Genomic DNA, 25183 nt, shown 5'->3' with positions numbered 1-25183 from the left:
TGGGCAGCACAGTCAGGGAACAGAATTTAGGGGGTACACGTGCACCAACACCAGCTCCGCACACCCCATCCGCCCGCCCAGCGCATGCCTTGCGAGAGCCCTGGGACTCGGTGTCCCTTCCCCTGCCAAACCCAGGAGCTGGCGTGGCAGAGGGTGACAGCCCCACAGCTGGGGCAGTGCGAAGGGCACGTGAACCAGAGGTGCTGCCTCTCGGCCATGCAGGAAACTGGAAAAAGACACAGCAGCAAGATGCCGAGCCCAGGAGCAGCAGGACACGGGTGGGAGGGAAGGTGCAGGCCAGCCCACAGCAGCATGCACTCACAGCCTGGCTCAGCGTGCCCAGCTGGCAGGCACAGCTTGAAAATGTTTGTTCCCGAGCTGCGGGGCTCTGGCCGAGCTGCTGCCCAGCTGGGGATGAGCCCTGCACAGCAGGGCCCGGGCACCGACACCAAACACAAAGGGCCCCTCTGTGTAAACCCAGTCCAGTTGGTACTTTAATTCCAGTAGAACAACATCAGAAAAATACATGAGAGAGAACCAAGCCGACCAAAAGACACCCTGTTCCAGGGAGGGAGCAGCTCAGAAGGGCTCTCCCCACCTGACGGACTGAAAGCCCCAAGGACAGGCAGCCTGGAGCTGCCCGAGGCACCCACTACTGACAGACAGGGAACTGTGTCTCCCTTCCTCCCCCCCCAAATCAAAGGGAATCCAAAGACACCCCCAAGGGGTCAGCAGCAGCCGGGGGGATCAGCCCCCTTCCCAGCGGTGAGGTGGGTTGGAGGCCTGGCAGGAGACACAGGAGGTTTGCCCGTACTTTGGTCCACCTCTTCCATGCGAGACGTGTTTTCCTCTCCCTCCAGAGCGGGGATTTCATCAGGGGGAGCTGCGCTGGGCTCCTCTGCGGACACCTCATCTTCATCAGTGCCTAAAAGGAGAGAAGAGGGATGGGAGAGGAGGGATCAGCACCTTCACAGTGACTGGCAGCAGGTTAAGACCCCATTATGAGGAGACCCGCAGTAAGCTCAACGCTGAGCTTCTCCTCAGTGTTGAGGATAAGCAGGGATCCTCAGAGCAGCTCCAGGATTGCTGCACGGAACGGTCTGGACGGCTCAGCCAGCGCCTCCAGCACCTACTGCGCATTCCCCACACTGACCCTCTCCCATCAATGCACGTATTTGGGTCAGTGCCCCTTGCCTGCAGCCTGGCTGGGGCAACGCTGAGTGGGGCCCAGGAGCCCTCAGCTCCGTACCAAAGCACAACAGAAGTGATGGCTTTGGGTACATGCTGGAAAGGAGCCCCCTGTCTCTGCCAAGAAGCTAGCATGGCCCAGGACCCACCTTGACAGCCAGGTGGTCCCCCCAGTGAGGCTTTTGTAGAACTCGCCGTTCTCTTCCTGGGTGATGTCGTCAGGGTTGCGGGTCCAAATAGGCTTGGTCTTGTTCAGCTCCTCCTGGTCAATGTATTTCTCCTTAATTTTCTTGGTCTTTTTCTTCTTGCTTTTATCTCCTTCCTCCTCGTCAGAGCCCACATTCTCAATTTTGTGTTTCTCCTCATCCTTGGACTCCTCTTCTTCTCACCTTTCTCCTCCTCTGCCTCATCACCACTGATCTTTCTCACACTCCTTCTCCAGCTGTGGAGGAAAGGACAAGAAAATCAGCACCACAAGCCCAGGTCTAGCACCAAGCGAACATCACCAGGAATCCTTCTCCACGTGAGGTATCCTCCTGGGTGCAATACAAGGCCCAACCCATGTAACACCTGGAAATGGAGCTTATCACCAGCACAGCCCTTCCAGGATCTACATAACCAAGAACTGTTCAAGGGAATAGCAGGCAAGAAACCCTCCTCTCTCTGTGGCTGGTCTGGATGACCCCCAGCTGCACCAATACAAGTCCAACAATGTGGCTGAACATTTCACTTCCAGTTAGCCCCCAGCCTCATACTACCTCTAGCAACACAAGCTGGAAGCTGCTCTTTCCTAGCTGCTCCCTCCTCTCACCCCCCCTCACTCCTCCCTCCAGCCTTTCCGGGGTTCCCCAGTTCTTCTCTTACATACATGAAGCATGATGGGGTAGCCGATGAACTGGGAGTGCTTCTTCACCACCTCTTTGACCCGCCTCTCCTCCAAGTACTCTGCCTGGTCCTCTTTCAGATACAAGTTCACTTTGGTGCCTCATCTGATGGGCTCACCTGTAGTGTGAGAGGACAAAGATTTGTGCTTCAGGGCACTGCGTTAAAGGGCAGAGTACAACAGGGACTAACCCCTTGAGCCTAACCGCTGCTTGATATCTCAACATTACCATGAGTGATTAACAGGACAGTCCAGCTCTACGGAGCACCAGGGAAAGGGTCATGCCCAGCAGCAAGACACACTTGGCTTTGTGTGACACGTACCGTGGTCAGACCGGACAGTGAAGGAGCCCCCAGCTGATGACTCCCAAGCGTTGTCACTGCTCATCGTTGTCGTGCTCGGTAATGACAACCGCCTTCTCGGTAGGCAGAGTAGAAACCCACACCAAACTGCCCAACCACAGAGATGTCTGCACCAGCCTGTGGAGGTGGAAAAACACTAATGGAGCAAGGAAGACATAGGAAAGGTGTGCAACTGATTCAACCAACAAAGAGCTGCATCAGTATGCACACATTAAGGAGCAAGTGCTAGCAGGCAGCTGGCCCTACCCTCAGCACCTCCCTGCTGCTGTGGAGATGGAGAAACACTGCAGGAGGCCAGCAGCTCCCACAGCCAGAAAGGCAGCAGGGCTGGGGTTATACAACAACACCGGACAGTACCCAGACCCTTGGGATCCCAGACACCCCCAAACAACCCACCTGCAGGGCTTCCACGAAGGCCTTGGTGCCGGATTTGGTGATGATGCCCAGGCTGTTGATGAGATCAGCTTCTGTCATCCCGACACCCATGTCCACCAGGGTGAGCGTGCACTCCCAGGGGCTGGGGACTAGGTCGATCGCGAGGTCCTCACCGCTGTCGAGCTTTGAGGGGTCGGTCAGGCTCTCGTAGCGGATCTTATCCAGCGCCTTGGGGACAGGGCGATGCCTCCCGCTGCCTCCCTGCTCAGCACCCCCCTCCCCTCACCGCCCCAAGCGTCTCCCAGAGGGCCCCAGCCGACAAGAGGCTGCTCACGCCGGAGGCGTTGGAGATGAGCTCCCGCAGGCTGAAAGGGGCGCTAGAAGGGGACAGGGACAGGACGGGGACGGAAGGGTAATGCCCGGCCCACCCCCTCTCCCCACTCCTTACCTGGCCGCCCGCGATCGCCCGCCGCGAAATGCGAACGCAGCCCCCGGCCGCCCTTTTATAGGCTGGGCGCCGCCCCGCCCCAGCTGCCGGCTCCCTCCGCCTTAAAGCGGCCACGGACCGCGCTTCTTCCAGCCGCTGCTCAGCGGAGCCTCGTCACGGCCTCCCAACCCTTATCTCCTCCTCCTATCTCGTCAGATACTCTGGTGCCCTCCTCTCCGCGCTCCCACCCGGCTCAACGCGGCAGTCCTGTCGGTGGGCCCACCCCAGTGCCCGTTTAACAGCAGCGTGCCGGCAGGGGGGCGAGGGACTACTTCCCGCGGCCGGCGGCGGAGGAGCACAGTGGAGCGATAAGAGCCCCGCGGCTCTCGCAAAGCCTTCCAGACGGCCGCGGGCGGCCGTGGGGGGCGGTGGGGTCGTGCTGCTGCGGGCGCTCGGCTCTGCCTGCGGGGCTGTGAGGGGCTGAGGGGCTCGGGCACGGTGTGGGGCACGGTGTGGGGCAGGCTGAGGGGTTGGGAACCTGTCAGGGGGGATCCGGGTCGGCAGGGGGCGCTGGGTCCTATTGAGGAAAGCCCCTGCAGTGATGGAGACGGACACAGGGACGCAGATTTCGGTCTTTTTTATAGAAAACGGGTACACTGAGAGACACGGGGGGGGGAGGGGGAGCAGGCGGGGAGCTGCCCCCTCTCCTCTCTGCAGGGGGGACCTGCTGCGTGGAACGGGGGGGGAGCCGGGAAGGAGCTGCAGGGTCTGTGGGGGGGGCACCGGGGCAAGGAGAGGGGCAGGAGGCGAAGCGTGGGGGCTGCGCCGTGGTGCTGGCCCCCGGTCACGCCGCGGGGGCGTCCCCGGGCCGTGGGGTGCGTGCTGCGAGGAGCGGGGAGCGAGGCGCTGCGGGCAGGAGGGGCGGTAACACTGGGTGCTGCTGGCCTTCGAGCCCGCCTGGCAGCGGTCGAGGGGGTTTGGCACGGCTGGGGGAGCGACACGGCACGGGGGGCAGCAGGAGCTGGGCTGAGGTCCCAGGGGTGTCACACGCGGCACGGGGCAGGCGAAGGCACGGAGGCCTGAAGGCAGCGCGCGGCCAAGCGTGGCAGGAGCCAGCCCGGCCCTGGAGGAGTGGAACCGTCCCCGGGTGTCAGGCCTGCCGCGGCAGGGGCAGGCGCGGGGCGCTCAGGTGTCCGGGGCCTCGGAGGAGGAGGATGCGGAGCCGTCGCGGTGTCCCTGCACCCTCGGGGTGCCTCTGCTAGACGAGGATTTGGAACAGGAAGGAGATGGCGGCTCCCAGGGCCAAGCCCAGCGCCAGGAAGAAGGCCATGACCGCGCCGGCTGTCTCCGCTTCGTGGGCCAGCACTTTCCTAGGGGAGAAAACACGTGTCAGGCCCCTTCCCAAGACACACGCCCCGTGCCCTGGCATCAGCTCTGCCGAGAGGAGGCCACCGAGGAGGCAGAGGCTGTGTTCCTCCCGGCAGGAGGCCAGCAAGAACAAATCCTGCCTCGCTCCGAGCATCTACCTCCAAACCCCGGGCTCGCAGGAGAGGCAGAGTGCATGGAGCACCCACTGCTGTAACCGGCTCTTCCCCCGCCCCCAGCCCGTACTCACTTGGGCCCGAAGCACATGCAGAGGCTGGCCAGGTAGCCGTTGGAGATGGAGAAGAAGATCATGAAGATGATGTACCAGGCGTCATGGGAGAAGATGACGGGCAGGTAGTTGCGGGGCTGCACGTTGCACAGCATGAAAAGGGGGATGAAGACGACGCGGAGGAACACCAGCAGTGGCAGGAGGTAGCTGTCCTTGCCGGGCTGGGGGAGAAACACGGGGCGCTGAGCAGCTCTGAGGTGGCTGGCACAGCAAGAGGCTGTCCCTGCTGCGCTGTGGCTGCGGAGGAGCCACACCGAGCTGGAGAGGACTTCATGCTCTGGGGTCGGAGCAGACCCTGGAGGTGGCAGCACTCTGGGGCTGGCGCAGCTGAGGGACGCTTCCTGAACGTGGTGGATGCTATGCCAACTGCTGTGCCCGCGGGCAAACAGCAAGAGCAGCTGCCTGCTTTGTTTGCAGAGCAGAGAGGAGGGCCCCAGCCAGGGAACCGGGGCCCAAAACCGCAGGCAGTCAGACTTTCCACACAGCTCTGTTTTGGAAACGGCTCCTGCTGGCTCATCCCACCGCCACGGCCCAGGCAGCTCCAAGGAGAAGCGGCTCCGGGCTGCGAGGAGCTTCTCCAAACAAACAGTCCAAACCATGCAAGGGAAACGGCGCTTGGGGGTGGGCGCAGGCAGGACAGCCCCCTCCTCGCCCACCGCTCAACCCCGGCACCAGGAGAGGAGAGGAGAGCTCGGGGGGGACCTGCAGGGCTCCGCTCCGCTCCCAGGACCGGGCTCTTTAAAGCAGCTGCACCCCGCGCGGGGGCCAGAGGTTTTATTTTGGGCTGCCCTGCCTTTCACCCTCTTCCACCGCCGCCATCCTGCCCGGCTGTTTGCATAGCTGGAGCGCAGGGTTGTTTACAAAGAGGCTGGAAACGGAGGAGACAGCTTCATCCAAGCCCCGCTGCGGGAGGGGGTGGGAGGAGGGCAGGACAACGCCGTGGCTTTTGCTTCTAACCCGTAAATTTCTACTTGGACCTCCAGCCAGGGCAGGAGGCAGCTCTGCGCCTCCTTCCTCCCCCAAGCCGTGGCTGGCAACCCCGGTGGGAGCCGTGGGCACGGGGTGATGGAGAGCTTACCCACGTGAAGAGGGCAGTGAGGCTCCGTCCTGCCCAGTCGAAGACGTTGAACATCAGGAAGCAGGAGACGGGGATGAAGTAGAGACCTGCAGGAGGAGGAGGAAGAGGAGCAGATCAGCGGCGCCCGGGGTGCCCTCCTCTACAAGCCCCGCTTCCCTTCCTGGCATTTAACTTGTTGCCGCTTCCCTCCCCTCCCGGCCATGCTTACCCCACTCGTTTTCCTCTCCGAGGCTGGTGTGCACCTTAGCTGTGATGGCAGGGAAGACCCCGATGGTGACGGTGAAGACCGCGCAGACAGACACAGCCATGAGCCAGAGCTGGGGAGATGAAAGAAAGAGGTTGGTGCCGCCGGCCTGGTCTCTTTTTCCATGCCCTGCACCCGTCTCCCGACACGAGGGGCAGGGCAGGGGCTGCTGGCAGCTCGCAGACCTTCTTAAAAATGGAGATGACCGAGGACTTCTCGTCAGGGCTGTGGACGGGGATGATCTTTGAGTTATTCTGCTCCATCCCGTTGAGCTCATCTGCGGGGAGAGACAAAAATAGAGGCATAGCAGACCCCACACAGCACAGCCCTGATTTAGCCCTGCCTCGTCTTTCCTCTCAGCCCCTCACCTTTCTTAATCAGGTCTCTCTTGGTCTCCAGCTCCGCGTTGTACACGTGGTACTCCGTCTTGTCCTTCATGGAGTAGTACCTGAAGAAATCCTGCGGAGACACAGCCAGAGAGCTCGGTCAGGCACGAAGAAAGAAGCCTGCCAGGGGACCGGCACCTCAGATCGTGCCAGATGGGCAAAGTTTTTCTTCCTCTTCTGTCTGGGGCTCATTTCCACACAGCCCCAGGGTATCTGAGGAGGGAAGTGCCACGGGGAGGTGCCCCAGGAGGTGGAGGCTGGCAGGAGCCAAAGCTGGGGTGCTACGGGGCCAAGGTTCCCCAGGCTCTTCCCCACCAAGCAGACGAAGCCTTACCGTGCGGGGCAGGAGGATGTAGGACAAGATTGCCAGCAGGATGGCCCCGCACGCCGTGGTGAAGTAACCAATGAAGCTCTCTGGCTGCTGAGCGCCAACTGGGGAAGGGACGGGGAGAAAAGGATGAGGATGAGGAGCCAGCAGCGCCCCGCAGGGCCACAGGGCAGGGGTTACTCACTGGCGATGCTGAAGATCATGGCCAAGGCGGCGAAGATGCCCGCCAGGCCCTGCCCGCTCATGATGGGAGCCGTGTAGTTGGCGGGCAGGAGCCCCGCCAGGCCGAAGAGGCTGCTCTGGAGGATGGCCCCGAAGGCTGCGAGGGGAAAAACGAGAAGCAGGAGTGAGGAACCAAAGGCGAGGGTACGCCGCGCCTCTGCGGGGAGCCCCTGCGATTCCCCATCCTTCCCACAGAGCCCGGTCCCAGCCCCGGGGCCTCGCTCACAGTTGATGAAGACGATGCTGATCATGGTGAAGACGAAGAAGGGCAGCGGCTCCATGGCGACCTTCACCATGACGGCGGTGATCAAGAACACCAGCCCGATGGCCACCAGGCTGCCCAGGATGCGGATCTGCTGGGGGATCCTGCAAGAGAGGGCCTCGAGTGAGGAAAGCCCAGCTCCTGGAGGCCTGAAAGCTCTCCCCAGGGTGTCCCAGCCAAAACCCAGCAGTTTGGCCCTGGAGGGGGCTGGCGGGGGCAAGGATGGGGCCGGGCTCACCGCTGGTGGATGAAGGAGTTGAGGCAGGTGAAGACGAGGAGGGGCACCATGGCACAGAGAGTCATGAAGTTGTCAAACATGGACTGCAGGTAGGAGTGGGACAAGGCAGCCCCAGTGCTCTGGTTGCTGACCTGGCTTATGTTCTCCGCGTCCGCCAGGCGGCCGATGAAATACTGCCAGGGAAGGAGGGGATGAGGTGCTGCCAGGCCTCCCCAGGCCATCCCCGTCCCCGCTCCAGCCCCACAGCCAGCCCAGGGCTCCTCCTGCCACCTCGGCACCACTTCTGCTTCCCCGCGGTGCCGCAAGCCCTCACCTCCCTGGCAGTCATGAAGAAATTCCATGGCAGCAGCGTTCCCAGGCCAAGGATGAAGAAGATCAGCCAGACAGCCTTGTACCTGCACAAGGTGTGTGGAAAAAAACGTTTTTCTGTGGAAAAACTGAAGGAGCCCCTCACGGAGCGCTCTCCACGGGCAGGGAGGGATCCTGCTGCTCCCAGCCTCTGCCACAACCACTGCTGGCCATCAGCGACGCAGTACTCCCCAGGGGCTCAGCCCATACGGGCCCTTTGGCGCCCTACAGCTCCGTAACCCACTAAATAGCAGGACCAGGGTGTCCCCTGCGTGCTGCCCACCCCAAAATGTCCCGGTCCCCTGCGCGTGCCCCGCGCCCGCTCAGCGTTACCTATCCTGTGGCCCGTCTCTTGCTGTCATCTTCCGCAGCGAGGCTCAGCGCGGGTCCTGGCAGGTCTCCGCCTGGGAAGCAAACAGAGGATTTTATGGGGCCGTGAGGCCAGGCAGGGGCCTCCCGCTGCAGGTTTTCACCCCGGGGCTGTGCTGCTGGGCGAGCGGCTCCTCGGGACTGCCCGCAGCCCAAGCCCTGTGCCACCTCTGTGCCGCTGCTCGGGGGGCACCGCCTGTCCTCCCACGGGAGGGCTGCCCTCCCGCGATGCCCACGCTGCTCCACCCCGGCCGCCTGCCACTCGGCTGCGGGCTCTTAAGGGATTTGTGAGCCTGCAGCTCTGCCCCCAATCCCCAGGAATCCCCGAAGCGTATGCGCACTGGGCTGCGGCCGCTCCCCCCGCCCTCCCCGCATCCTTCCAGCGCCGGGGGTGCGGAGGGACAAAGGACACAGGGCATGTTTCGGACACGGTGGCCTCTCGGGTCAGCGCCCCACAAACCTTTTTCCGATCCCCTCTTCCCCAAGGCTCTCACAGCCCGTTCCTGGGCTAGCCGAGGGCATCCCTCCTCCCCTCCCCGGCGCTCACCGCTGCGGGTACAGCCCCTGCGGGGGGAAACCGGACCCCATCCGCTGCCCCCCGTCCCCGTTCCCTCTCAGTGGGGCAGAGAGGGTTCCCCGCAGGCCTGCCTTGTCCTTCTCCAGGCGGGGCGGCGCATGGGGCACCCGGCTGCTTCTCCCGGGGCACTTGGTCCGCAGCGGGGCTCCCGGAGCTCAGCTCCCCGCTGCCCCCCGGCCTCGCCTGCCTCCCGTCCTGCTGCAGCATCCCTCCCTGCCTGCCTGCCTGCAGCACCCTGCCAGCTAGGGCGGCCCCGGGGGCTGGCGGGGAAGCAGCATGCCGGGATCTGTAGTCCTTACGAGGGCAGCCTGCCTTAAAGGCAACCGGGAGGGGAGCCTCCGGGCACGGCTGGCACTGGATTAGCGGGGGGGTGAAAGCGTGACTGCTACCCCCCCACGTGCAGAAACACCACCAAGGCTGCTGGTTGTCCCCAAAAAACAGGCAGCAGAGCCCCAGCTTGCCCAGCAGGTCCCCAGGAAGCCACCCCTTCCCCAGACAAACCCCACCAGCTTCCCTCGGGTCGTGCCGGTGTCCCGAGAAGCCGGGGAACCAGCGGCACACACGTACCTGGGGAGGACAGAGCCCCAGCTGCTGATCCTACCCCTGGGTCCAGCCTATTTGAAGGCAGCACGTGCCCCCCCTGCTGCTGGGGGCAAGTGCTCAGCCCCGGCTCAGGTCACGGGGCCGTTGCCGTGTGGCTCTGGTGGCACCCGCGGCGGAGGTGTCGGGTACCGGGGCTGGCAGGCGGCCCGGGTCCCGCTGCCCAGGAGAAGGCAGCAGGCAAAGGGCACTGTGCACAGGGTGGCACGAGGCTGCCGGCGGCAGGGAGGATGCAGGGGGGGCGGGATTGGGGTTTTGGGGACGCTTCTGTGACGCTGCCCCTTCCCCGACACCTCCCGCTTCCGTCCGCGGAGCGCCAGCATCCCTGCGTCAGGAGCCTGACCTCAGCGGGTGATGCCCGGCCGCAGCCTCCTGCCTGCTCTGTTTGTTTTCTGTCTCACTTTGCTAAGCGCCTTCCCATTTATTTATTTTATTTTTTTTCCCCACAAAGAGCCGGTGGCTGCCAAGGGGCGCGCGGGTCAGAGCTCATTACGGCAGGAAACGCGTCCAGCTGCCAACTCTTCCAAACGGCCCTCCAGTAAACACGAGAGATCAAACAAACCAACACAAGCGACAGGTGGCAACCAGGCGAGAGCGATCCGACAGCAGATTGAGAGCAACCCCACGACAACGGGCCAGGGATGGAGCCCACCTCCAACCTCCGCCACCTCCTGGGGACCTCACCGCGACCACCGGTGCGACGGAGGGCGCGGGGCAAGAGTAAGGACTCTTGTTCCTGGCCACCCTGTCTCCTCTGAAGTGCTGCGTGAGCAAAAGGAGCAGGATGAGGGGTTGGACGGGCTTAGCAAGCGAGGAGTTATCCCCTTTGACCACACGTGAGCGAGAGGGAGCACAGTTTTAATTGCCCATTTGCTCGGCACAAAGGCTCAGGCACGCGCTTAGGCGACACCGATTGTGTCGGGCCAAGCCAGGCAGCCCAGGGCAGGGATGTGAGCGAAACGCCCAAGCTCTGCAGAAAAACTGGCACTGCAGGAGCGCCACGCCTGCAGGCGGCACTTTGTCACCCGCTTCCGAGGCTTCCTCACCCCTCCCTTCCCACTCACCCCCTTCCCTTCGGCTCCTGCCACCTTCGCCAACAGCGAGCGAAGAGCGCGTCCAGCTCCACGGAGCCATTTCAGGGCGAGGGATGGGGATGCCCTGAGCCTCGTCCCCAAACACCAGCCCGTTAAAGAGAAGCCCTTTCTGCCACCCCAGCTAAGGGGCTGCTGGCAGGCTCTCCGGCGAGCACCTTGGCATCCTCCTGCCGCCGGCCAGCGCCGGATCGCTTTGCAGGGATAAGGTCAGCACTTCCTGCCCCCGCAGCCAAGACGGGGCAGGGCCAGCTGCCTCTCCAGCCTTCGCCCCCTTCCCTCTTCCGTCCTCCCCCCCCTGCGCCAGCAGAAAGGCTGACCTGGGGCCGCCGGAGTTTACCTACGGGCACAGAGGTCCGGCGAAAACAAGTCACATGAACCCTCGGCTCGGCTGGAGGATGGGAAAGGCGTCGAGATCTCGTCCCCGGCCAGGCCACCTGCACGCTCGGGGTGCCCCTTCCTTGCTGCGGCCGTGCCTCCGTCTGCAGTCGTTTCTGTCCCACGCGCCCCCGCCTTCAGCTGCGCGCACACCTGGCGCGTTTTGCAAGAGGCATGAGTGTGCGTGGCGGCGCACCTCGCCGCGGCGCCGGGACGAACGCGAGGCCTCGAAAACGCAGGGCAGGTGCCCCTGCACGACACAGAGCCCGGCCAGCCTGAAACGGGGTCTCTAGGAGGGCCAAAGGCAACGCCAGGAATGCAGGGGCACGGCACGAGCAGGGAGAGCAGCTCCGTGCGTGCGCTCTCAGCCGCCGAGCAACGCTGCCCCTCGGTCAGACAGCCTTGGTACGTGTTTTGTAACCCGCTGAGGGTTTCGCTTTGTGAAACTTCCCACTTCCCCTGCAACTCAACAGCCCTTTGAGCAAGGGCAGTGTCCCGCAGCAAGGAACTCCTCCGCCGCACGGCATCTCCAAGGCTCCCTCGCCCTCGGATCCAAAGCCTGGACACACTTTAGACCCCTTCTCGTGCCAGCCATGACTTTCCAGGCGTGGATCCTAGCCACCCTCAATCATGTTTTCCAAACAGAAAAATTCTAGCTCACTTAGTCATACAGAAACAGCTCTGCGCCTTTGATCCTCCTCTTTGCTTTTCTCCAAATCTTTCCCCTCGTTCTCCCAAAGCCTTTCGGAGATGAGGGGGCCGCATTACGAGTGGATGAGCCATGGATCTGAACAATGGCACCAGCCCTTCCTGCTTTGGTGCTCCTCGGTGGCTCGCAAAGAGTGACAAAGGCTCTTTCTTAACGACTTGATGCACTCAGTGACTCTGGCTGCACACCGAGCTATCTGAAATAGCCCCAGGCCTCGCTGTGAGTGGCCAGCTCAGTTTGTAATCTCCTTTGCAGATTTGGGACTATTATTTCCCCCTTGTGCATCACTTGATTTTTATCTAAACCGAATTTCAGCTGCCTGGTGTCGCAATGCTCTTCTGTGCTTTAGGCACTGTAATTCGATAGCATCAGGCGAACCCTCAGCTCCTTGCTCACTCACTCCCTTTTCCAGGTCACTCCTGACGGCGCTGGAAAAGCGCGGAGCTCGACGCAGCCATCTCCTGCCACTGCAGGGACTGACCACGGCCTCCCACGCCCTGCTTCCTGTTTTGGAACCAATTACCCAGCCACGCAAGGACCTTCCCTCTTGCCCTGCCAGCTTCCCGAAAACCTGGGCTAAAAGACCTCGTTGGGTGCGTTTTGGCAAGCCGTGCGGCCACCGCGAGCCCAGGCTTCCTCCGAAGCACTCGCCCAGCTTGGGGACCTGGGGTGCCCACGCAGGACCCTCGGCACTTGCCGGCTCCCCACGGGCTGGGTTGGCCTCTCAGGTCACGGTGCAGGCGGGCGGGACACGCAGCAGCTTCACCAGCCAGCTTTTCCCCGAAGTTCCCCCCAGCCTTTCTTAGAAATCAGCGCCACATCTTCCCCCTTCCCGGTCTCTCAAGGGCTGGGGCAGCAGCGGATGAGCGAGCACACGTCGCACACGAGGCTTGGCTGCTTCATCCTCCCTTTCCTGTCGGCGAATGTTACCAACGTTGGCTCTGTCTGCTTTATGAGCCTTCCTCCGGGCTCCTCGGACGCTCGCTGAGCCCCCTGGCAGAAGGACACAGCTCGGGCTCTCCCGGAGAGCAGAGGACAAGCCCTGTTTGGCTTTTCTTTTGCATCCTCTTCTCCGATCCCCTCCAACAGCCTGTGGCTGGCTTTCTGCTCCCGGTGTGCTTTACGCGCCGTTCCCACCAGCGAGCTGGTGGCACTTCCTACTGCGCTCGTCGTTCTGCTTCCTGAGCCCTGCCTCCACACGCAAACCAGCTCACCGCAGCCTCCGCGCCCCCACCGCCGCTCTGCCCCTGCCCCTGCAGGAGGGAGCTCGGCGAAGCATTTCGGCCTCCCCATCACCTCGCTGCCCTTCGCATCGCGAGGCGCTGGCAGGCCGAAAATGCTCCTGGGAGGCTCCCCGCTCAGGCACCCTCACCCCACACGGGTTTTTGCACGGCGTGCAGCAGCGACGCCTCCTCCACACCTCCACTGCACCCTGCTTCACCGTGCCACCCGTGCCGAGGAAAGCAAAGGTGGGCTCCGAGCCCTGCTCCTTCGGGTTTGCAGCACTTACACGGGATTCCCACAGCCGCCCAGCTCTGAGCAGGAGACACGGGGGATGTCCCCGCCGCCGGCAGCTGCCCCGGCCCTTATCTCGTCTGCCGGGCGGCGCAGGGGGCGCGTCCAGCCCTGCGGCGTGTTTTGAACCGCGCACAGCAGCCAGCTGCAAGGCCCCTTATCTGCAGGGTTCACCGAGTCCCGAGAGGCTCCCCCGGGGGCCCCCGGCAGGTAGAGCCGCCCGGGTGTGTAAATTAATCCGGGAAGGCTCTTCTCACGCCCTCCACTTACGTCCTTAATTTGACAAGCAAGCCACGCGCTGCCCTGCACCTGGCAATTATGCCCCTTTGACGTGCCCGGCGTCAGGTCGCTCGCTCTGCCTCAAGCAGCAGCTCCTGGCGGCACGGCGCTGACACCACGCGTGGTCACTGCTGCCCACAAATCCCTCCCCCTGGACACCGCTCCCCAACACGCTGGGCATGGGCTGCCCCTGCAGGGCTTCCCTCCAGCACCCACGGAGCCCCACGCAGCAGAGAGGGGTGCTGCTGCTCAGCATCCCAGCAAACGCTGCACCCCCAAGGCAGTGGCCGTTCCCCTCCTTGCTCCCAGGGAGAGCGTTTTAAGGTCATGGCAAGAAGCTTACCAGAAGGGCAGGGTGGTCCCAGCCCCCGGGTCCTGGTCCCACAAGTATCTGAGCTGTCCTTGGCTCTCAGGCCGGTGGTTTGGGGACGGGAGAGGAGATAGGGTGCCCGGAGAGGGCAGCAGTTCGGGGGGGACGTCACCGCTGCGCAGGGAGAGGGAGCTCCCCAGATAGAGCCAGCATCGGAGGGACAGAGATAAGCTGAGATAAGGTGCCACCGCCGCAGGCACAAACTTCCCCTCCACCCCGACATGCCACCATGGGGCAGAGGGGCCCCGCGGGGATTTTGGCAGCCGGGCTGTCACCCCAGAAGGAAGGGACAACAAGGCAAGAGCTGGCTGATGCGCTCGAGACGTGAGGTGGCAGCGATGACCTCCAGAGAAGGCCACCCCGCCTCACATCCCCGCCCTGAGCTGGCTCGGGAGGAGGAGGGCACCGTTTTCCAGAAGTGGGTTGGAAAATGGGAAAAATCAAGGCCCTTTCTCCCAAGGGCAGGATGAAAGATTTGCGCAGGGCTTTACTCAACCGCATCTGCGGAAACCTCCAAAATAAAGCGCATAACCTAAAGGAAACCATCCCCAGGTCCACCCTCGTGGAGGTCCCAAGGGCCGTGGAGGGATGCTGGGGGAAAGGGGTCGTCTCGGGGGCCACAGCAGGAAGAGGCACAATGGGAGGAAGCCAGGTTTCCGCTCCTGAGTCAAGAAAACCCTGCGGGGAGAAGGGGCAGGACACCGTTAATGCGAAAATCAGCTGGGAGCCCCGGTGAGGCTCGGGGACACGGACGCTGGGTACATCTCTTGGCCTTGTTGAAGCAGCCAGGCACCTCGTGCTGCTCCTCGTGGACAGCTCTTACCCGCTCCAGCGGTGTGGAGGATGGAGAGTAACGCCAGGAGCTGCTGTGCGAGGTGCAGCCCTATCCGTTTTGGGGTTTTGCGATAAGATCTGCGTCTTCCTGCCCCACAACGCCCCGGCACCCCGTTCCTGCTGCCCCAGGGAGCAGCCCTGTCCGGCAGCGTGCCGGCAGATCGCCTCCTGATGTGGCTCGGCGCGCGGTCACCCCAAAAAGCCACGAGGAGCAGAGGTGAAGACAGGAAGGAGAAGCTGTAGGAGAGGGCGGATTGCTTCTTAATCGCAGCCCCGAGCCCCTGGGGTGTCCCACAAGCACACTTTAAAGCAGGCTGCACGCCCCAAAGCCCTGCACGCCCCCGCTGTGTCCCCCACGTGCCTCCCTCTGCGGCTCCGCGGGCTGCTCGCTCAGCACATTGCCAGCTGTCGGCGGAGGCGCTGGCAATTTCGCAGCAAGGTGCTTTCCCATCTGACAAGTCCTAGAGGAAACGGACGAAAATCAATCCCCCCCGGCACTGCTGGGAAGAAGGCAAGGCCGAGGAGTTCAGCCCAATTTCCTGCTGGCTGCCTCCCCGACACCCAGCAGGCAGACTCCAAGCCTCTGCTCCCCGTCTGCCTCAGAGAAATGCGCTCTCCTGGAGGCGAAGCCCAGCTGCACGCATCCAAGGCTCGGCTAAAAGGCTGACAAACGGCCCCGAGCACCGCACGCCCAGCACCAGGCTCACCCGTTTGTGCCACTGCTGGACCCAGTGCTTTGAGCCTCTGCTTCCCCAGGGAGGGGGGAAACCAGGGAAAAGCCTGCTCCCAGCCAGAGCAGGGCCAAAACACCACAAGAGCTTGAGGTTCCTCGCTGCCCGGCATGGGTTAGTGCTGGGCTGAGAGGGGAAGAGCTCGGTGCTGGGGGGACGATGCATGGAGTTTGCACTTTGGGGTCAGTGCTGAGCCGGTAACAAAGGCAAGCAAACAGTGGCCGATAAGGGCGGGTTTCGCAGTTTCCTTAACAACTCCCAAGGACTCCTGGCCAAAGCAGCGGAGGTGCTCGCTGCCTTCCAGCCTCGGCACCTTCCAGGATGGCTGCAGGCTGGATCCAGCCCTGCCTCTGCCCGGGGAGCTGCGAGGAGCAGGGCAAAGCGAGGAGGGTGCCGTGCCAGCCCGACGGGTGCCTCCGCACCCCGGCTTCCTCCCTGGCCACAACAAGGAGGGAGCGCGGTCATCGCAGGTCAAGGACGAAGCCCAGGGCTCAGCTTCAAAGCGGACGGGACTCATTAAGGCCATCTCACCCCGTGATAATGGGCGCAGGGATGCCGTGATGGTGAAACGAACTATGCAGCTTGGGGAGGTGCCCTACTGCCCTGTGTGCCGGGGCCACGATTGCTGGGCCAGGCTGAGGTGGGTATCTTCATCCTCTGTGCTCCTCCTCCTCGCTCCAGGCACCTGGCACAGCCCCTGCCTCTCATCTGCGCTAGCCCAGGGGGCAGCCACTCTGCAAATCACCTTCTGGGGCCTACACCACAGCCCTCGGAGCCACACGAAAGCTCCTCTGCTCCACAAACGCAGCCTCAGGGAGCCGAGAGCGAGCCTACCTCTCCTTGCTGGGAGCAAAAGGCAATGCTGGGAGCAGGAGAGCTCAGCAGCCAAGCTCTGCGGCGAAGGCAGACCCGAGGGAGCAGCTTGCAAGGGGCTGGGGAGCGGAAACGATGCCGCCAGGCCGGGCTGGGGTGCAAGAGGAGAGTGGGATTTCCCACGTCGGCATCCACAGAAGTCTCCTCAATTGTGTCTGCTCGCAACAGGCAACCGTGGGGCAGCCGAGCTGCTTCCTGCTCCGGAGCCGCGAGGAAGCGCATCCAGCTGCGGCCGCCAGCTGCACGAACTCCTCCTGCTGCCCGCAGCCCCGGGGAACCCGCTGGGCTGAAGGACACAGCCTCGCTTCTCTGCGATCCCACAGCCTCAGGGCTTGGCCAGCGCCGCCTTCCCACGAGCCGACAGCCCGTCTCCCAGGCAGATGCTGTGTCAGCCCGGCTGGCCTCAGTGCTTAGCAGGGGCGAAAGAGGGGCGCGGGTTTAGCCACAGGGGTGGGGAGGACGGCACGGGCTCCACGCCGAGCTCCCCGTGCTCCTGCTAAGGCGGCCGATCTGCTCGGGAGGAGCAGGCAAACACGTGTTGAAACCTCCTGCTGCATCCCACAGCCGGCCGGGAGCGCTCCCCCGAGCGGGACCCGCCGCCACCACGGCCAGGGGCTCCTGGTGGAGGGCCACCAGCCCAGGGGACCCGGTGGCATGTGGGGCTGGGTGGCACGTGGGGCTCAGCCCGCGCGCCCTCCTGCAGCTCCGTGCCATGTGTGGATGGCCACATGGCTGGGGGGGGGGACACGCAGTGCCCTGGTGAAACCCCGCACCCCACCCACTCGTGTCCGGGAACCGGGTGTGTGGCCCCAAAACCACGCACCGGCTGGCACTCCTCCCATAAGTTAGGGGAAGGGGCTCGGAGCTGCCGTGGGAGCCTGGGAGGGTGGAAAACACCTCGAGAAAAGCAGCACCCGAGGCGGGGGCGCGCAGCATCCCCACGGGGGGGGCACCTCCGCGCCCCACGCGTGGCCCCGGAGCGCTCAGGGGAGCGCATCCCCCCGACGGGCAGCCCCCTGCCGCCACCCCCCGCCATCCCCGGCCCCCCCAGCCGCTCGCAAGCCGTCCCCCCCAAATTTTTCTCCCCCCCCACCCCCCCGAGTCATTTTTGCCGCCTCTTCCTTTTACCGCCTCCAGCCCCCAGAGGGCCGGGCTGGGCGCCGCCACCATGCGCCACGCGGTCCCCACGCCCCGGGGGGGTCCCCTCTTCCCCACGGCCACCGCGGCGCCCACGGCCACGGGGACCCCCGCGCCCCCCCACGCCGCACCCACCTGCGGCGCACCCCGCTCCGGGCCGGGCTCCGGCGCCGCTCCGCAGCTCCGCGCCGCTCCGCAGCTCCGCGCCGAGCCACTCCGCACCGCCCCGGCCCGCCTCCCGCTCCGCCCCACGGCGGGGGGGACACGCGGGGGAGCCGTGCCCCGCAGCCCCACACCCGGCCCCGGGGGGGCGCGGAGATGCGGGGTCCCCCCCCCGGCTCGCCGGGATGCGGGGCGCGCCCGTGCGCCCTGCGCCCGGTGGCCAAAGGGCGAGCAGCGGGGGGCTGCGGGCGCCTTTCCCCGCTCGCACCGGCTCCAGGAGGTGATTTGTTTGGTTTTTGTTTTTTTTTTTTTCTTTGCACAGCTCACATTAATCGATCGGTATAGATAGCTGGCATTCAAAGGCTACTTGTTTTTTTGCTTAAGTGCCAAGGTACGCCGGCGCTGAGGGTACTTTGTCCCACGGCGGAGGGGTGTGGGCGCAAACCCCAGCTCGTACCTGGGTGGCTGGGGATCTTTTTTGTTTGGCCACTGGTTCAAACACGCCACCCTCCTTGCTGGATCTCTTCACCTATAACTTCCAACCGCAGGAGGTGACCGCAGCTTATAAACTTTCCCCTTATTTGACTGCTCGAGCGTTTTCTGCGCTGATAAAACCTCCTCGGGAAACTCTGCAGCCAGCCACCAGCTGGGTTAGGAACAAAAATAGGAAGCTAAACGACCCCAAGTGCAGATCCTGATCCTCAGTGAGGCTCACAAGATGCTCTACAACACGCCTCCCGAGCAGAAACAGGCACAAAGGTCACGCTTTTATTTCACATCCCAACTATGAACTTCTACGTGCAAGGAAAACGATCACAAAGCCATAAAAAAAAGGCAGCGGTGACACATGAGAGACAGCTACTTGAACTTTCTGAAGTACGGCAGTGTGTCACCCTGATGAGGTGGCCTCTCCACCGCCCTGCTCGGTGACACCAGTGCTGCAGGAGCCCTGCCGGTGCCGGTGGCACCCATTTATCACAACCCTGTGCTGCTGGGGTCTGCCCGCGGGCAGCCCTGGGAGCACGGAGCGAGCGGCAGAAAGCGTTGGTGGACAACAAGGCAGGAAGCTGCTGCACTAAGTGTGAGATTCGTATCGGGTCAAATCAAATTTCAAAGCTCCCGTCTCCAATTAGGCTCCCACTGTGTCTCGCGGGCAGTGCCGGATCCGAGCCCAGGGGCCTGCCTTTCCCCAGCCTGCTTTCCCCAAACGTCTCCGGTCTGGAAGGTCTTGCTCCGGGTGAGCTCCTCTCCCTTCCCTTCCCTCCCCCACTAAGGGAAAAACACCAACCGAGATCACCTCAAAATACACAGGGAGGGGAAAAATAGAAAGCCAAGTGGAAGGCTGCAGCGTCGCCTGCTTTGGGACGCCTCCAATCACCCCTCTAGCTGTGAGATCGGCCACGCTGCCGCCTGCGGAGCCTTACGAGCTCCCGTGGGAGACGTGGGGACCTTGGTGCTGCGTTGGCTCAGGCCCTGTGTTTCCCCTGGAGAGGTCACACCCGCAGCTCAGCAGCACAAGCTAGCATTTGAGCCTCGTTAAGATGTTCATGTTATTTATAAGCTCCAATTTTAGCTAAACGCTACGGGAACCCAGGGACCCCTGGGCGCATGGTGCCCGCTCGAGCCACCTCTGGGCATCCAGGAGCCGGTAGCAAGGTTCTCAGCACCATTAAGAGACCCGGCCCTGTCGGGAGGAAAGCCACCAGCACATCTCCTTCCCACCCGATTTTCCAGTAAGCCTCCACTTGAGGAGCAGGTGGGTGTAGCTGCTGCCTCACCCCGGGGCTTTCAGCAGCAGGGTACACAGCGCTCAGCATCGCCAACGTACCGGATTAAATGTTGCCTAATTCACAGCTCTGCTCCTGACGACACTCCCAAGGACTGGAATTGGCACGGCTGCTCCGAGCCGCCTCTCTCGGTGGAGCTTGAAAACCCATTAGCACCGAGCGCAGCCATCGGTGACCGCAGGCAGACGGGAGGCAGGCAGGACGCCCGGGGGGGCGCGGGGAGGAAGGCAGCCCCAGCCTGGCTGCTTCTCGGCACCCAGAGCCTCACCCGGCCAGCACCAATTTGCAGGACTGGGTCTTGAGGTGTCCTGCCGCGGGCAAGCAGGCGGCCCGGGGCGAGCCAGGCACGGTGCTTGGATGTGAGAGCGGCTCAGGGCTGTGAAACTTCAGCTGCTCACGGCTCGCGCATTGCCCCGCAACGAAATCTGCGCCCCAGCTGGAGGGCCGAGCTGCTTTGCTTCGTGCAGGCCAAGCACGGCCTTTGCCGAGCCCTCTGCTCCCAAGCGGCTCGCGTGTTATCAAGCTCGTTCCTGCGAGCACAACAACAAGTCCTCCCAGAAGAAACAAACAGCTCCGGAAACCTCTTTGGCCCCGAACTGGAAGCAGCTGGCACCGGGAGCGCCGCCGCCCCACGCCGCCACGCCACGCGGAGTGGGATTTCTCCCCCTCGTGCGGGGAAAAGCCAGCCCGGAGCGAGCCCGGGGGCTTGCTGCTCTCCCAGCCTCCTGCTCAGGAAGCAGCAGCGTGCTGCCAAAGTGCTGCTGGCAGCTTGCTTCGCTCCTCAGAGCAAAGGGAGAAGGCAGGCTTGTACTTTCCCGGAGGAAGGCAGCCAGCGAAGTCTCTGCCTTATATAACACCGGGAGTCCCCTCACCGGGGCCTGCTGGAGAGACTGGCTGAGTTTTTCCTCCCGAAACCTCAGGTGTGTGCCACAGGCAAGCCAAAGCCGTCACCTGGAGCCCAGTTTGTAGGCTGTCCTCCAGCCTCGCTCCCCGGTTTGTAACAGGCAGAACAAACAGAAGAGCTCCCCTTTCAGATACGCTCACTGCCAAACATTTCACAAAAGCTGCTTTTTTTCTTTTTTTTCTTTCTTTTTTTTTGTTTTTTTCCTCCTTGTAGCAATTCCCCGCATCCACCAAAGCGACTAAATCCAGAAGGGGAAGGCAAACAAGCGGCTGATTTGGAAAGCAAGAGCAAAATGTGAGCTTTATTCCGGGCATAACCTGGGGAAATATTTTCTGCACCTCTTGGGCAATGTTTGGTTTTCAGAGCCCGAGGAGCGAGGTGCTATTTGTATGTGCTCAGCATTTCAAGCATCCTTTCCCCACTTGGCACCCACGGCAAACGCTTCCCTCAGAGATTTGCGAGCACTTTGTATCCATATGTTAATTAACCCACAAGCCTTCCTCCTCCGGCACCGAGATTTTCCTTTTCCCCTCATTTGCCTCTGCTGCAGACGTTGGGGGGGGGAAACGGAGGCAGCGTGAGGACACGGGGCTGTGCACCAACCCATCCCAAAGCCATGTTGCCATCCAAAATCCAAGCCAAGCAGCGAGGGCAGCCCCGGCCACCTGCAGCACCCATGTGCGGAAAGGCAGGGCCATAAAACACAGGCATGCGTGTCGCTGCATGGACATCTCGCTCTCCCCGGGCACGTGCGGAGCTGGTTTGCTCTGCTCGGCCCCCGGCGGGGCTGGGGGAAGCCGGCTCTCATCCCGCTGGCACACCCCATCAGGAAACGCAGAAGATGCTGGACCTCTCGGTCAATGGCAGAGGGAAAAAAAAAAAAACCCTACAGGCTCCTGGAGAGCCGGTTGTAATGAGGCTGCGGCAGTCCCGGATGCTTTGAAAGTCAGCAGAGGTCCTCAGCCTCTTCCTGAGGTCCCCAGGAGCTGCTGCCAGCCCCGTTTGGGGACAGGGCTGTCCCACCATCACTCATGGGGCTCCCAGCGGTGACCCCAAGGACGCCTGCCCTGCGATTTGGGGCGGGAGGGGATGCTCACCTGCGTGCTGTGATGCTCTCCGGAGCTCCGGCCGTGCCCGTCAGCCTGCACGCCGCCGTCCCTCCGCCTCCTCCCGTGGCCAGACCTGCCGGGATAAAGCCAGGCTGCTCGCGGTTGAAATGGGGCCGTGGGTGCCTTTCCAGCTCAGCAAGCAGGAACAAACCCCATTGTCCACGGGCTCAGCAAGGGGCCCGGGTGCTCGCAGGCCTCCCGTTCCCTCCATCGTCCCAAGGGGAAGCAGGGCCGGGTGCTCGTGGGGACAGCAGCATCTTTGGGACCTGGCGCCGGCGCTCCCCTTGGCAGCCCTCGGGTGCGGGCTGAGGGGCCCAAACCCACTGCCAAAGCCGCTGCTGAGGGTCTCCCACCCCTGCTGCCTCCCTTCCTGCACCCCTGCTCCCCCCAGCTGCCCCTTTGCTCCTCCGACAAGCTTTTACTGCCTAATGACAGCTCCTGGCACGGGGCCGCGGGGCAGCTGGTTACTGAGTGACAGCGGCAGACACCAGCCGTCCCGTGAGGCTGCTTCTGCCTGCAAGGGGCCAGGCTGAGACCTGGGGGAGCTCATGACACGTGGCGTGGGCTCCCGGCCCTGCAGGAGCCAGCAGGGAGCCACACAAATCCCCAAGGGCACCCGGCTCCTTGAGGCGGTGCGTGGGGATGGCACCGCGGGGACCCTGCCATGGGGCCACGGGCAGGAGGAGGGCACCTCACGCAGCCCCGGGAGCTTTCCCAGCGCTGCCTGCCCAAATCTGCGCCTGCCCAAACGCGTGCCCAGCCCGCCAGCTGCCGGCTGGCGCGGAGGAATCCAGCTCTGTGTAAACGCCTGGCACGGCCGACCGAATCCTGCTTGGAGAGCGGAGCCTGCCCCGTCACGCTTTCCCCTGTGGGCGATTCGGCGGCGGGGCTGTGGCTGAATGCTCCCAAACATCTCCCGGGGAGACGGCCGGCCGGGAGGGCCCTTCCCCACAGCTCCCAGCACTACAAGCCGCTCATTATTTCCCCTCCCTGCCAGCCCTGTTTGCTCGCCTTCCCAAGCCGCGACGTGGCCCCGAGGCCAAGCAACGATGAGACATCACCACGAGCGCCGGCCAAACCTAAAGCTGGCCGCTGGGCACGCCGACTGCCCAGGAGAGGAGGAAAAAAAAGCCTGAGCCCCCCATGGGGAGCACCCCGAGTGAGTGCCAGCCATCCCATGGGCAGGGGGCGTGCTAAAAAAAACAGGGCAAAGGAAATAATTCGGGGTGCCACTGGGCTTTGGGGCGCAGACGTGGAGAGGGGGCTGTCTCAGGGGCACCGCCTGCTTCTCCCTGGGTTTGGGGTGGGCTGGGGCGAGCGGTGCTGGTCCTGGGGCCGTGCCAAAGCCCCGACAAACTCATGGCACGGGGAGCGCAGCGCGGTGCTCCCCTCTGCTGGCCGCAGCCGGCGGCGCGCCCGTCCCCGGCGCCTCGGGGCTGTGCGTTTTGGGGAGGGGGGGGGGGGGCAGCAGCTTTTTGGGGGCTTGGCGAGAACCCAAATCTGCGCCCCATCTCGAGATTTTGGGGTGCTACTCCCAGCCGGGATGGGTGCGTTACGGATGGGGTTGTGGAGGTGATGGGAGCCCCCAAAAACAGGCGGAGCTCCGCGAGGAGCCCCCCAGGGCAGCTCGGGGGGCTGCAGCCAGGGCTGAGCACCCCGCCCCGCGTCCCCGTTTTGTGGGGTTTTGGCCAGGGCAGCCAGGCCGAGAGGAAGCCTGGGGGCAAGGGCCAGGCTGCGGACCCTGCCCCGGCCCCCGCGCCCCGTGCGTGGGGTCAGGACCCTGCAAACAAGCCAAGGGGCAGCCGGGGCCACCCCGTCCCGGCCGAATCAGGCCGAGGGCAGCACGGGGACGGCGCCTGGGGAGGAAGGAGCTGGGGAGGGAGCGGAGCGAGGGCCGAGGGCGGGAGCCCAGCGGTCAGCCTGCGGCTTGGAAGGGTCACGGGAGAGAGTCTGGCTATGGGGACAAAGGGCTGGCGAGGTATGGGCAGCGCTGGGGAAGAAACCCCGATGGGGAGGCACCGAGCGAGGGCTCCCCGCTGTGTCCCCCGCGCTGCAGGCACCCCAAGGACCCTACAGAAGCACAAGGCACCACCCCAGTACGGCCAGGAGTGCGGGGACGAGCACCCTGGGGCCAAAAAAAACCCATGGGACCACCTGCCCCCCCGGCACCCCAACCCCTGCCCCGTTACGGGCCAGCAGGCAGAGCAAAGCCACCGCCAGCGGCGTCCCCGTGCCCCAGCTCTGACCTGCTGTCCCCGGCACCGCCGCTCAGCCCCGTGCCCCCGTTTCGGTGGCTGTCCGTGGCGCACGGTGCCAGCCCGGGGCACGGCCACGCACGCTTACATGTTGTTGGCTTATTTTTTTGTTGTTGTTTTGTTATTTTTTTTTTCTCCCCGTGCTGCTGCCGGCTGACGGGTCCGGATCCGGCGCTGCTCAGGGGGAGAGCTGCCAGCGCTGCCTGCCTGCCTCTCCGCAGGTCCTAGCGCTCTGCCGGCCGCACCAAGGACACCCGGCTGCAGGACAGCCCTCGGCCCCCGCCCGGGGATGCCCTCCTGGGGACAAAGGCCTTGTGAAGCGGGGAGCCCTGCCCTATAGGCATGGCCCTGCAGAGCCCGCTCCCCCCAGCCCTTTCCCTGCCACCCGCAGCGTGGCCGGGAGCCGGATCGTCCTTGTCCCCAGCTCCCCGCTCAGCCCCGGGGGCAGAGGGACGGGGCGCTGGGTGGCAGCCCCCCTGGCTGCGGGGTGACCTTGCACGCGGGTCTCAGAGCCACGTCCCCTCCCCAGCCCCCAGCCCGGCTCCTTTCCCTCTCGCCACCCTGCCTGTTACCTCCGGGGCTCAGCTCCCCGCTGCCGCCGTGCCTGGTGCCGGGGATCCTCCAGGAGCGGGAGGATGGGGGCTGCGGAGCCCTCACCACACCACCAGCTCCTCAGCGGGCGCTGGCTCCCGCTGGCTCAGCAGGTGGAGGCTGCGTGCACGCGGGGATTAGCGGGGGGAAGCGGCGCCTGCCACCCAGACCGCCAGCGGGCCCGCTGCCAGGGCGAGGAGGGGGAGAGGCTGAGGGGAAGGAGCCCTCCCGCGGCACCCTGCAGCACGGGGAGCGCGCCGGGGGCTCTGCCTGGGGTCACCAGTTTGCCCCCCCAGCCCCTCTGCCTTTTACACGTCCCGTCCCATGCTGCTGTGCTGGATTTGGGCCAGCGTGGGACACTTTGGGCAGGTCGGCGGCTCCACGTGTCCCGCACCCCGAGCAGTGCCCTGCGTGCAGCCCCAGCCCCGCTGCCCCTCCGTGGGCCCCCGAGCAGCTCGGGAATGAGCTGGCGGCTCCGGACACAGCGGCTGCTGGGGCTAAAAGTGCCTCCCCGTGGCACAACCAGAGCTGGCCCCCTCCCAGGGCATCCCCCCCAGCCCCGGGAGAGCCGCCCCGCTCCTCTCTTCCCATTAAGGAATTTCCTCCATGGGTGCTGGAGGAAAACAGGTGCCCGAGCCAAGGCACCGAGCCGAGAGAAATCTGCGGCCCCAAATCTCCCCCAGGTCCCCTCCGGGAGCACGAAGCCCCTCGCCGGGTGACACCAACGTCCCCGTCCCCAGCTGGGGGTTGCGGCAGGACACGGGGTGGGGTGGGAGCAGCCCCGTGCCCGCTGCTCGTGTTTGTGCGCTGCCAGCCCTCGCTGCGGATCTGGGCGGCAGCCAGCCCGGCTATTTTAAGCCCCATCCTGCGCCTGCGGAGGAGAGGCTGAGCCTTGGAGCCTGCCGGGAGCATCCTCA

General features: G+C 64.0%; 1 protein-coding gene across 4 annotated transcripts; it reads right to left on the bottom strand.

Annotated features, from left to right (window-relative positions):
• Nucleotides 1–472: 472 nt before the first annotated feature.
• Nucleotides 473–24660, bottom strand: SLC29A1 (solute carrier family 29 member 1 (Augustine blood group)). 4 transcript variants are annotated; one of them, XM_084516169.1, is made up of 19 exons: nucleotides 24248–24660; nucleotides 21409–21493; nucleotides 8329–8399; nucleotides 7961–8042; nucleotides 7648–7820; nucleotides 7374–7513; nucleotides 7110–7244; nucleotides 6932–7029; nucleotides 6580–6670; nucleotides 6397–6488; nucleotides 6176–6284; nucleotides 5968–6053; nucleotides 4851–5050; nucleotides 3257–4605; nucleotides 2830–3173; nucleotides 2395–2550; nucleotides 2057–2190; nucleotides 1338–1630; nucleotides 473–925 (listed from the first exon to the last, which is right to left on the bottom strand). In XM_084516169.1, the coding sequence occupies exons 3-14, from the start codon at nucleotides 8355–8357 to the stop codon at nucleotides 4494–4496; spliced, it is 1347 nt and encodes a 448-aa protein (XP_084372295.1). In that variant the 5' UTR covers nucleotides 8358–8399; nucleotides 21409–21493; nucleotides 24248–24660; the 3' UTR covers nucleotides 473–925; nucleotides 1338–1630; nucleotides 2057–2190; nucleotides 2395–2550; nucleotides 2830–3173; nucleotides 3257–4493. The 4 variants fall into 4 exon arrangements, with proteins under 4 accessions (XP_084372295.1, XP_084372297.1, XP_084372296.1 ...); XM_084516171.1 differs by lacking the exons at nucleotides 21409–21493; nucleotides 24248–24660 and adding an exon at nucleotides 17594–17761 and having other exon boundaries at nucleotides 2053–2190; nucleotides 2830–3036; XM_084516170.1 differs by lacking the exons at nucleotides 21409–21493; nucleotides 24248–24660 and adding an exon at nucleotides 17594–17761 and having other exon boundaries at nucleotides 2830–3036.
• Nucleotides 24661–25183: the final 523 nt, after the last annotated feature.

Source organism: Aythya ferina (assembly GCF_964211825.1).
Source record: "Aythya ferina genome assembly, chromosome: 3".
NCBI classification, from domain to species: Eukaryota; Metazoa; Chordata; class Aves; order Anseriformes; family Anatidae; genus Aythya; species Aythya ferina.
This window is presented reverse-complemented; position numbering and strand designations above follow the sequence as displayed.

Coding starts and splice junctions, on each gene's coding strand:
- SLC29A1 (XM_084516169.1), bottom strand. CDS start 8,357: ATGACAGCAAGAGACGGGCCACAGGATAG. Junction 7,514..7,647: donor AACTCCTTCATCCACCAGCG/GTGAGCCCGGCC, acceptor CCTCTCTTGCAG/GATCCCCCAGCAGATCCGCA. Junction 6,285..6,396: donor TCATCTCCATTTTTAAGAAG/GTCTGCGAGCTG, acceptor TCATCTCCCCAG/CTCTGGCTCATGGCTGTGTC.